Genomic DNA, 13,080 nt, shown 5'->3' with positions numbered 1-13,080 from the left:
ATGTATGCATTATGTCCAACTGAGATTAAAATACAGCATACTCTGCTGCTGAAATGTGTGCTGCCTTACAATTAACATAACCTCATTAAGAGAGAAATTTAAACTATAAAAAATGAGTTATTATCATTATAATTCTCCGATTCTTATAATTTGCAAGACCAAATTTTGCCGTTTAATCCTTTAACTAAACTATAAGCTATACAGGGTGATTCAGAACTCTTGGGGACAAACTTGAAGTGGTGAAAGAATACACCCAAACAAACACTTTTCGTCATGCAATGCATGGTCTCAAGCGGTGAAGCACAAGTGGGCGCATTCCAGAGAACACTTATACGCGCTGGTTTTTGCAGTCGTCGTTATTTCTACCGTGGAGTGCAAAAAGGATGGATTCTTTCACAAATCAGGAGAAGGCCGACATTCATTTCCTTTACTGAACTGCAGACGGGAATGCGAGGGAAGCCAAAAGACTGTATCCAGAGCGCTTTCCGACCAGACGCGTGCCTGATCGTAAAACCTTTCAGCGATTGCACCGGTATCTGTGCGAAATGGGCTCCTTTGTCAGCGGCATGCAGGATACAGGGCGTGCAAGGAGTGTCTGGATGGTACGTGTTACAGAGGAAATTCTGCTTAGGGTTGCAGTCGTCCCGAATGTAGCACGCGAGCAATTTCCCATGCCGTACGTGTGCCTCAGTCGACGGTGTGGCGAGTTCTACGAAACGAACGATTAGACCCCTACCATGCACCGAGGGTGCACGCCTTGACACCTAAAGATTACCGGCCTCGTCTGGATTTTGCACAGTGGTTCCTGCAGCACACTGTAGTGCAGCCGGACTTTGATGCACATGTCTTATTCACTGACGAATGCACCTTTACACGTGAGGGCATTTTTAATATCCACAATTATCAAATCTGGACTTTTTCCTATGGGACCATATAAAAAGCCTGATCTACGATAGCCCCATCGATTCCAATGAGGACTTTGTTGCCAGGATTTCCATTGCCGCTGCCGCTGTACAAGAAATGTCTAGTGTTTTCACCAATGTACGCCAATCACTACGTGAAAGGTGTGAAGCCTGCATTAATGTTGGCGGTCGCTCTTTTTGAGCCGTGTCTGTAATTTGTTCAATAAAATTCTTCAATTCATGTTCAGTAATTTCTGCAATTGTTTCAAATCTCCTCTGTCATTCTTGTGTTTCTTCATTTCCTGACACAGTAGTTGCTAACCCCTAGCGTTGCACCGCTTCAGTTCGGGCCATGCATTGTATAACGAAAAGTGCTTGTTTGAGTGTGTTCTATTACACCTTAAAGTTTGTTCCAAGAGTTCTGATTCACCCTGTATATTATAAAGCGGATCTGCAAACATCTATAAAACCAGTCATTCCAGTATCTACAAATACAATAAACGTCCTCATATTTCAAATAGTTATAGAAAACCTTAAGTATAAAGAGCTAATAAGCTTCATTTCGGCAATGAAAACATTACTTAAATTAAGGGGATATTAAATCCCACATAGTTTTAAAACCGAATAAGAAACTCAAACATCGGAATCAGAGAGTTTCTTGCCGAATATAGTAATAGTAAACTATAAAGTATCGGCGATACTAGCGTCAGCCAATGCAAGTGATCCTAGTGGGTAGTACAATATCGGGCAACTCGTTGCAAAGGTGGAGGGAGAAGTTCAGATCGCTATTCTTAGGTATTTTCCATAATGTAAAAACACATTTCCTAGGAAATGTATGCTGTTATTACATTATAGAGGGAGGTCACTACCCAGACCGGTTTCAGCCTTTTTTGAGGCTTCATCAGTGAGTAGCTAGACCTAATACCAAAGTGTATAGCGATCCCTCCATAATGTAATAACAGCATACATTTCTTAGGAAATGTGTTTTTACATTATGGAAAATACCTAAGAATAGCGATCTGAACTTCTCCCTCCACCTTTGCAACGAGTTGCCCGATATTGTACTACGTACTAGGATCACTTGCATTGGCTAACGCTAGTGTCGCCGATACTTTATAGTTTACTATACTATATTCGGCAAGAAACTCTCTGATTCCGATCTTTGAGTTTCTTATTCGGTTTTAAAACTATGTGGGATTTAATATCCCGTTAATTTAAGCAATATAGAAAAACTGTTAAAAATCGTTATTATTTGTGTTAGCAGAAGGAATGTTTTATGAATTTATATTTCTAGAAAACGATAATAGTAATTAAAAATTTTAATGTAATGTAATATACGGGAGAATGTATTTTACGGAATGAACCGAATTTAAACTTTACTGATATTTGATTTTTAGCGTATATATATTTCCGTATCAAATACTTTTCACGGTGTTTAACCAACTTACATATTCTCTCTTGAGGCCGATCCAGGCAGATGAAGTGAAGTTGCGGTAAATAGCATTGGATTTGATTAATACATGGTAGAAAATATCTCGGATAGTCACAAGATGACCACTAAAGTCATTACAATGTTGTTCTGCTTCATCCCACGTTTTCTGTTGCTCAGGAAGGACAAATGTTTGATAGCAAGAAGATTGGTACCGCATCCAGCCTTTTAGCCTTTTATCACTACATTCATCGACATCATATTCTGGTGGCGATAGTGTGGGTTCTGTAAAGAAAAACATAACAAAAATTTAGCTATTTATAATACACAGCTTTCTAGCAATTCCTGAAGTTGTCGATCCGCTACTGGGTGAAGGCCCTTCCAAATTCCTCCAAAACTGTCTGTCCATGGCTCTCCTTTCCCATGTCACTCCTGCAAATGTGAAGATATTAACAATCCACCGTGATTTAGGTCGGAGTCGTGGTCGTTTTTCCTCGAGTGGAATCCAATCAAGTACTTCTTTTGTCCATCGTTGATCTTGTCTTCGAGCAATATGCAAAGCCTCTAGCCACTTCAAAATTTTCACTCTTCCTCTGATGTCAGAGACTTTGGTTTGGTTCCTTGTCTAGGTATTCCTTTTGTGATCCAGTCTTGTGATACCAATCAAACATATTTCTTTCCAAACTAAATTGTGTTGTTCTTAATGTCTGAATTTCCTTTGCATTTAGTGTCCATGTTTCACAATCATATGTCAATATAGGAAGAAAACACTGGGTAAATACTTTTCTCTTTAGGCATAATGGTAGTTGGATTTTGAATATTGAATGTAATTTTCCAAATGCTTTCCACCCAAGCATTGTGGATCGTTTAATTTCGTATATAATATTCTGTTCCATTGATATCAGTTGTCCTAAGTATATGTAATGATCTAGTTGTTTAAGTTCCTCATTATTGATTTTTATTACTTCTAGTTGTACATAGCTATTGAGCATAACTTGGATCTACTTTAGGCTAGCTGTTTTCCTTGAAGTTTGCAGTTCATGGACACGAGTCTGTAATTAATGCACAATTGATTTAAGTAAAGATAACTAGGTCATCTACAAAGCGTAAATGATTTAGTTATATTCCGTTTATCTTCAGACCTTTCCCTTCCCAATCAAAAGGGTTGAATATTTCTTCTAGGCACGCTGTGAATAATTTTGGAGATACTGTGTCACCATATCTTATACGTCTCTGTATTTCCACAGTATAGATGTTTCCATTGTAATTAAAATTAATTGCTGCTGTGGCATTTGGTGGTCCTGATGTATGCCTCTCCACTTGTTGGTTTCGTAATGCTTTAAGTATTGCACACGTGTTTAGTGAATCAAAGGCTTTCTCATAGTAAATAAAACCAAAACATTGTGGTAATTGATATTCTTTACACCGTTCAATAATCTGCTGTACAACTTGAATATGGTCATTGTATTAAAGTGCCTTCGAAATTCTGACTGCTCTATTGGATGTGCTAGGTCTAGAGTCGTATAAAGCCTATGAGCCAAAACTTTTGTAAATACTTTCTAAAACACTGATAGTAGAGCGATAGGTTGAATGCAACCATCTGTTTATTGCTGTTCATCAATTGCTGTTTGGCTTTTTTGAAGCTGCGGTTGTTTTTAGTTCTTTGGTATATGAAATCACAATTGAATTTTCGTTTTTGTTCTTGATACAATTTCTGATGTTTTGCACAGTTCACTTTATTCAATTTTATTCTGTAGGTTAATTGATTGTTTCATTTCTCTTCGTTTCTTCATAAGCTGTTCTGTTTCTTCAGAAATTTTGACTTGTTTCTGTTGTGTGGTACCAGCTATTTCAAGTAAGCATTGTAAAAGGATATGGGTAAAAACGTCATTACTTTCTGATGGATCAGATATTGTGATCTATAATAAGATAAAATAAGATCTATAATTTAAACCTATTGTTTACCTCATGTTGGAATATATCTTTTTTTATTCAGTTAGTGTACATGTTATGTTTTTCTTTGATCTTCGAAAGATTTTCTTCTTTCTTTTTGGCAATTTATTTGAATCGTATTGCATACAATAAGACGGTGGCTTCTAATACCGAAGGTGTTTATATAGAGCAGTCTTGAAACACGTTTTTAACATTACTGAGAATTTCATTATTTTTTTCCATTTGAACCTTTCCATGTCTACTCCCTATGTATTTTTTCTTTAAAAAATGAATACGTGATGTTCAGGTTTTCATTTTCTGCAAATTCTATTAACCTTGCTCTTCTATCATTTCTGATGCCATATCCAAAATGTTCCATTGAGCTTTCTTCTGATGTTATATGCCAATTCTATATGCCAATAGATATCCCAATAACTATTGGAATATCTTTGGTGTGTTTAAGCCACAGCCGGCCTACTTTGATTGCCACATCTCGATATTTTGGAAGTTTTTCCAGTTCTTTGTTGTTAAATATTGTTATCAATGGATAGTGCGATGTCGATAATCCAAACCTGTCGATCTTCGATAATTGTGATGGCAGATCTGTTGTGTTCCAAATGCGAATCAGTTTGTATTCTAAAGTCCCAGAGAATTTTTCTGTTTCGTTTTCCAATACAGTCTCTATTTTATGCTGCCACCAGTTATCAGAAGTAGGAAAGCCATATTTTTTGCATACATGCCAATGAATTATTTTGGGCACTTGATCATGGCGGTATTTATAGTTAGTTTGAGCTATTTTGCTGCTGCACTGATTAGATTTTCTAGTCTCAACTGTCTGATTTCATATTATTATTATTATTATTATTATTATTATTATTATTATTATTATTATTATTATTATTATTATTATTATTATTATTATTATTATAACTACAATATGAACGTTTAAATCAGCAACAACATAAAGAAGATCTTATCATAAACGACATTCCCGTAACTGCATCTACAGAAAACCTCAGAGACGTAATATTAAAATTAGGGCATGCAATTGACATTCCTCTACAGCTTTACGACTTTGAGACAGTAAATCGGATTCCTAGGAAGAGCCAAAAACAAGGCTTCCCACGCCCTACACCAATCATACTTTGTTTTATAAGCAAGTCCACAAGAGGCAATCTAATAAAAAGCCAGCAGACAGAAAAAAAAAAAAAACAGTTGCCAAGGAGTTGAAGGCATTGCAAGACAACACACCAATCTACCTATCCGAATATTTAACACCATTCAACCAGAATCTGTTGTACCAAGCAAAAAAAGCAAAAACAGAAAAAAGTATCAATTTTTGTGGATCAAAGATGGAAAGATATTCTTGAGAAAGCCACAAACTTCAAAACCGATACAAATTAAAAGCTCAGAAGACATAGAAAGGCTGCCACAGTGAAAAAAAGCCTCCTAATTACTTCAAAAAGAAGAACACAATAAAAATAAATGTGAACCACGTTACCTGCCAAACATCAGCCTACTCCAACACTGCAATCAAATAAAAAATATATAATAATAATACATATTATTATATGTTAATTATAGTAACAAGCTCATCATTAGATAAGCTCATTAAAAAGAGCTTCGAGGATGCAAGCAGACATTACATCTCAGCCGAGATCAACCAAAAAAAAAAATACTCATTACATCGAAGTGCTGTAGTTACCTGACGAAGCGGTTAAAAACATTAAAAAGCAAAAAAAAAAGTGAAATATAGGGAACTTACTGTTATACTATAAATGTTGTGAAAAATGTAACCTTGTCGAATTGCAAAGTATAAATTACCATCCATAATAACTATCACTAACGCATTTTAGAATACATAAAAGAAAGATTTGTATGAAATTCACTGTTAAAAAAATAATATAAAAATATATATATATATGTAATATGTAAATGTGTGTAAATATGTGGATATATGTAAATGCTCAATAAGATAATGATAAAATAATTATTTTACTTCTCTAAAAAGTATTATTATTATTATTATTATTTTTATTATTATTATTATATTTTTTATTATTATTATATCAGGTAATTAAAAATATTGAGAGACAGCATGATGGAAGAAGCGAGAATAAAGAATAAGAAAGTGAAAATAGTAAGTATATTATCTCAGTATCATAAAATGATTTAAGAAAAAGGACGATGAGGGTAAACTGTTCGATGCTTAGACTGTGTAAAATGAATGAAAGCGGTTTTTGGATGTGTGATGTGAGTTTTCGGGAAGACTGTATGTATAAGAGGGACAGTCTAGCCCTGAATGCGTCTGATATAACTGGATTGAGACCTAACGCAGACAATCAACGAAACTAAGTTATACAGGGAGGGATGGTGAGAATGCGAGAGTAAGAGCGACAAAGTTATATAACTGTGTTAATGATGGGAATGGAAATGTTGACGAGGAGAGAAAGATTTTGACTTTTTATTCGTCCGGGTCGTACACATCAAACGTGTGGAAAGATGTATACATGGACAACAGAATAGAGAAGGATGGAGATCGACAAGTAGTCTAACTGTGTCATGCGGACTGCCCACAAGAGTATATAATAGAACATGCATGTAGATTAATTTTTCTGTAAAATAATGCTAGGAGTATCAGAAAAATTCTGATAGAGTTATTTGCCTTGGTTAATATGCTGAGCCCTCTGATTTTAGCGATTAGTGAGAACTGGCTGTCAGAATCAAACTTTCTAACTGGAATCGTACGAAATGAAATGCAAAGGGTACATTATTCTCAGGAATAATGCAGAGGATAGGAGAAGAGGGGGGTGCTGATAATGATATCGGATGACCTGAATCCAATTTAGAGATGAGACCTATGATTTTAGTGTTACTACTAACAATATATTCATGTGGCCGTGAGTCTGAAGCCATCTGGTGTGAGGTGGAAGGTAACGAGATGAATTACATAGTGGGTGTTGTTACAGAACTGGTGGATTGGTTGCTTATGATGAAGAAATGTATCACCAAATAGAAAAGATAAGCACCAAAAGGATACTCAACATGTGAGACTTTAATTACCAAATATAGAATCTCACGAGAAGAATAAAAATTAATTCTATGGGCTGTTTGCGGGACAATTTACTCAAGCAGCATATGTCAGATGGAACTCGAGGGCAAAGATTGCTATATATTTAATCATAGTGTCAGAGGGCGTTTCAGTTAAACATGTAACATATCTGCCTCCGGTTGGTGACAGTGATCATGTGGTACTCACTTGGGAAGTTATCAAGTTTATGAATGTTCAGTTCGAAAAAAGTTACATGTTGAAACACAAAGCAGAAAATTATGACCAACTGAGGAGAATACTGAGTTCAGTGGAATGGAATTGGTTGTTGCATGTGAAGAATATCGACAGCGCACGGGAAGCATTTAAGCAATACTTAAATAACGCAATATCAGAATGTGTCCAGAGAGTTCGAAGAATAAATAGGAAAGGAGAAAAATTGATGTTTAATCTTATTAAGCAAGAGATTTCAAAGAAACGGATGATGTGAGAGAGCTACCGTGTGCATTGGATGATGTTCATTATAAAAAATTTAAGCCGCAGGCAACAGTAATCACAACTGTTGTACAGAAAGCATAGTCTGAGTATGAAACGAAACTGACTCTGCTTGCTAAAGACAACCCACAAGAGTTCTATCGATATGCTGCAAGTTAAAGAACCAGTGAATACGAAAGAATACCTCTTCTAAATGCTGATGACATGATGGAAACAGAGGCAGAAGAGGATGGTCAACTATTGAATGGCCATTTTTTTAAAGCTGTCAACCTACTGTAGACAAAATTGACCTAACTGCTAATTCTGCATTGTATGAAGAAATTCAGATGTATGAGGACCAGGTGTTAGAACTGTTGCACAAACTGAATAATCATTCAGGAATAGGGACTGATGGGATATCAGCACGTGTACTAAAAGAGTGTTTACCTGAACTGGCTATTCCTTTGACCACTATGTTTGATATAATTCTCAAATAGAAAAGATTTCAAATGGGAAGAATGTATGGTTATTCCATTGTCTCCAAAGTGGTGTAAAGACAGATTTTTCAAACTATCGATCAATTAGTATGTCAGGACTGGTGGTGAAGATTTTGAAAAAATTGGTTAGGTCTAGCGTTGAGAAAATGGTTGATAGTGAATCTCTCTAATTTGCAATGAGCAACATGGGTTTACTAGGGGAAGCTCATGGTCGAGCAACTTCCTCACATTCTCTAAAAATTTAACTATAAAAATCAATATTGAACTAGATAAGGGGATTGGATCAACCATACCACTTTGGGATTTTGCTAAGGCTATTGACAAAATACAGCATAACAGACTGTTGTATAAATTCGATAATATGGGTTAGGATTATAGAATATTAGTGTGGATAAGAGAATGGCTGACTGACAGATATCAAAAACGTTTAAGTTATCCCGTGGTGTGACACAAGGAGTAGTACTTGAAACAGTGTTATTCAGCCTCTGTACAACATTGATATTTGAAAGGGCTTGGCACGCAAAATATAGCTATTTTCTGATGATACAAAGATAGGTAGGGTAATCAGGAATGGTGATGATATGGAGTACTAGAAGAATGATTTGAATAGGCTAAACTTACGGGCATGAGTAAAGGGATGTCAGTTCAATGTCAATTGTACATATGTTAAATGTAAAGTCATTCACTTTGGTCTGATGATATATCCAATGTCGTATTATATTGGTGGGATTAGGCGAGAAGAAACTGATTAGACTATGGATCTTGGAGTTTTAGTAGATAGCAAGTTGAGGTTCAGAGAGCATGTACGAAGATTGCAAATAGCACTCAAAATATAATTGCAACGGTGCAACTAATGTTCACATGTAAAGATAAGGATGTCATTTGGCCTCTTTACAAGGCCTTCATAACTTTAAGCTATTGTGCGCTGGATGATTCTGATATAGCAAACAGAGGTACAAAGAAGAATATTAAAATGATATCAGGTAATTGATATTGACTGAGACATTGAGAGATATTATTATTACCAAAGACCTTCAGCAAGTCCCTGCCACCTTCGAATTTACTCTTAATAATAATAATAATAATTTTGTTCAATCAAGTTGCCTTTTTGTTCAATAGCATAAATCTGATTATCGGATAAGTAGTGGTATATAGAATTTGCTATGATTACAGCGAACAGTCAACTATGCTTAAGCTGTTAACTGCAATCATAGCAAATTCCATATACCACTACTTATCAGATAATTAAATTTATCTGATTGAACAAAAAGGCAATTTTCAAAAATCGAGAGGAACAAAAGACCAGACCCTTATTAATAAATGATTCTCAGAAACTCAAAAAGACGAAACACTAAGTTAAACATGCCACGGATTGACTACTAGAAAGCATTCGATTCCCTCTCAAAACTCCTGGTTCCTAATATTTGGAATTAACAAAAACATATTGCGTTCCTGGCTACTGATATTAAACCACGGAAAACAACATTAACAGTGAATAATGAACGAATTGGAGATATCAGAATTAAACGTGGAATTTTCCAAGTTGATTCCTTGTCACTATTGCTCTTCAATATTTCTTTGATACCTTTGTCTATGATTCTGAAAAAAAACAAAAAAAAACTTGGATATGAAATTCCTAAATGTAAAATTAAAATTTCCAATCTGTTGTACATGGATGACTTGAAGCTATATGGAAAATCGGCCCAGTAAATAGATTATTTATTGAACTCAGTTCATATTTTCAGTCAGGACATCAAAATGGAATTTGGTTTAGATAAATGCGCAATTTTATCTATTAAACGAAGAAAATTTAATGGCACTAGCAATTTTAATTTTGATCAAGAAAAATACATAAAAGCAATTTCAGCTGACGAACACTACAAATACATAGGAATATTAGAAGCCAATTATATTCTCCACTCGAAAGTTAAACAACAGGCAGCATCAAAATACCTTAAAAAGAGTTAGAAATATTCTTAAAACAAAAGTAAATGGATTAAACACAATTAGAGCAATGAATTCTTGAGCTATACCACTGATCCGATACACAGTTGGAATAATAAATTGGACAAAGAAGACCTGGACAAACTAGACAGCAAAACTAGAAAACTAATGATTATGCATCATGCATCACATCCACGAAGTGAAGTTGACCGGTTGTACCTACCGAAGAAAATAGGTGGACGGGATCTGCTGCAAGTGAGACAGAGCATGGAAGAAGAAAAAATTGGTTTAATAAATAACATCGACAATAACTCGGAGCCAATTCTTCAAGCAATTAAACAAGAGGGGCTTATAAAAGCAACAGGAAACAAATCCGATTAAAAAAGGAACAACAAAATATCCGATATATGCGCTGGAAAAATAAACTCTCGCATGGCCAATTTCTTCGAGATTGACAATTACAAGACATAACAATGGCTACAACACGAATACATTATAACAAAACAGACGTTTTATTCTAGCAGCTCAAGAAAACAGGCATGGATATTACAAACGAATGCAATCAAAACAAAAATTTTCAACATCAATAATGACAGCAAATGCAGATTATGCTATCAGAAAGATGATACTGTAGAACATCTAATCGGTGCCTGCAGCAAATTAGCTCACACGAACTATAAATACTGCCATGATCAAGTGGCCAAAATTGTTCGTTGGCATGTATGCAAAAAATATGGCTTTCCAACTTCTGATAACTGGTGGCCACATAAAATAGAAACTGTACTGGAAAACGAAACAGCGAAAATTCTCTGGTACTTTAGAATACCAACTGATCGGCATTTGGAACACAATTGACCTGACATTACAAGTATCGAACATTGACAGGTTTGGATTATGGATATTGCAGTACCCAGTGATAACAACATCAACAACAAAGAACTGGAAAAAATTACAAAATATCGAGATCTGGCAATCGAAGTTGTCCGACTGTGGCTTAAACACACCAAAGCCATCCCAATAGTTATTGGTGAACTTGGTGCAACTTCAAAGAAGCTGTCGAACTATTTAGAGCAAATAAAAATTCAATGAAGTGACCCCATATGACCTATAAAAAACAGAATTACTTGGAACCGTCTATATTTACGACGCTTCCTGACGGACTGTTCTTAGATTCTTGGGTAGAATCTGAATTGTTCTAAATCACCAGTCAAATTTTAATTTATATGACATCTTGTTTTGACTGTATATCAATTATGTGAATAAAAAATATATAAAAAAATAATAAAAAAATAATTATAACATATACAACATGAAGTAGCTACTCTAAGAGTTATCATTTTCTAATACCAAATAACATACCTAAAGTATGTAAACATTCTGATCACCAGTGCTCTTTAAATATTTTGTTAGGCACTTCGCAATCAAACATTTAAATGAATTATAATGTCAACGTGACCTTAATTCTCCTAACCTCCATCAGAAGCAAATGAATGCTATTTGGAAACACACTCATTCACCCAGTTGAAAATCAATAGGTAGCAATTCAAAGATCTACACTTCAATATACAAGGCAAATCCATCAGTAAAACTACAATTAAAATCAGGTTCAAACAATATGATTACTTGAAATTTATATTTACTCAGACATGAAGTGGCATAGTCACATGATATATCTACAAAGCAAATTCCAGTTAAGAGTAAGCAAGTATATAGATGAAATAATTAATCTTTTCCATATATTCGAAGAACTTCTATACAAAGCATTATTGTGAAAGTGTTTTAAGATTTCAATAATAATAACAATTTAAGCAGACTTCAAACTATATACATTACCATCAGTACAGTGTGCAATTTTATCAGGTAAAAGTTTAAGCACCACACACCTAATCCACTATGCATTTATGCTAACACGTTACTTTGGTGCTGACTACAGAATAACTGGAAATGTTTCGTATAACAAAACTACTGGCAATGAGCACTCACATATGAAAGGCAAATAAGCTACTGGCAATAAGCCCTCACATGTATGTGAGGGCTTATTGCAGTACTCTTGTACTCACATATGAATATAATAATCATAGATACAAAAGCAACCTTGAAGTTTTAGATTTCAGAAATAGAAATATCTTAAAAAAACCTCTTTTAAAACAGAAACCTTGCAGACTTCTTATTTCTAATAAGGTCATACTCTGGAAGTGATACACGCACTATTCCTAAAGTACTCGACTGATTAATAGCCCTCTACGAGATCAGACATTCCAGTTCAGTGTGGAGTCACCACACGGTATTGTGTGCGTGTATTTGTGTGTGCAACCTCTATATGCTGTTTTAGTGAGATATATATGAAATGCCGACAATGCAGCAAACAAATTAATATGCAATAACTGATGATATCCTTCTTCTTCTTCTTCTTCTTCTTCTTCAACTGTCATCCCCTAGAAGGATGTTGTAAACCATGTCACAAGAACGCTTTTCTTTCGCTGCTCTGGAACATTTATGGTAATTCAAGCCAGTCCAGTCCTTAATATCTTCAAACTACATTCTCACGGGTATGCCTCTCGATCTTTTTCCACCCAGTTTCCCTTCTGATATTAATTTCTGAATCCCTTCTTCTCTAGTTAGATGTCCAAAATATTGTAGATTTCTTTCTTTAATTATTTTCATTAATGTTATTTTCATTTTTGCTTTATTTAAAACATCTTTGTTTTTCATTTTCTCTGTCCATGGTATTTTCAACATTCTTTTCATGGTCCACATTTCGAAAGCTTCTAATTTTTCTCTGCTTCTTTATTTTGGGTCCAAGTTTCACAGTTGTAGAGAAGGCTTGACAAGACATGGCATTTTATTAATCTT

General features: G+C 35.0%; 1 protein-coding gene across 3 annotated transcripts in view; it reads right to left on the bottom strand.

Moving 5' to 3' along the window:
- Nucleotides 1–13,080, bottom strand: part of LOC150110334 (macrophage mannose receptor 1-like) — an 88,255-nt gene that overhangs the window by 18,766 nt on the left and 56,409 nt on the right. For all 3 annotated transcript variants that reach the window (XM_090392989.1, XM_090392992.1, XM_090392999.1), the window contains one exon: nt 2,351–2,616. In XM_090392989.1, coding sequence (XP_090249115.1) covers nt 2,351–2,616 — 266 coding nt within the window. The remainder of the gene's footprint in view (nt 1–2,350; nt 2,617–13,080) is intronic.

The sequence above is a fragment of the Typopeltis vanoorti genome, chromosome 1, assembly GCF_054136105.1.
Source record: "Typopeltis vanoorti isolate ZY-2024b chromosome 1, IOZ_Tvanoo_1.0, whole genome shotgun sequence".
In the NCBI taxonomy this organism is placed as follows: domain Eukaryota; kingdom Metazoa; phylum Arthropoda; class Arachnida; order Uropygi; family Thelyphonidae; genus Typopeltis; species Typopeltis vanoorti.
Note: the sequence above shows the minus strand (reverse complement) of the source record. Positions and strands in the feature narration are given on the sequence as shown.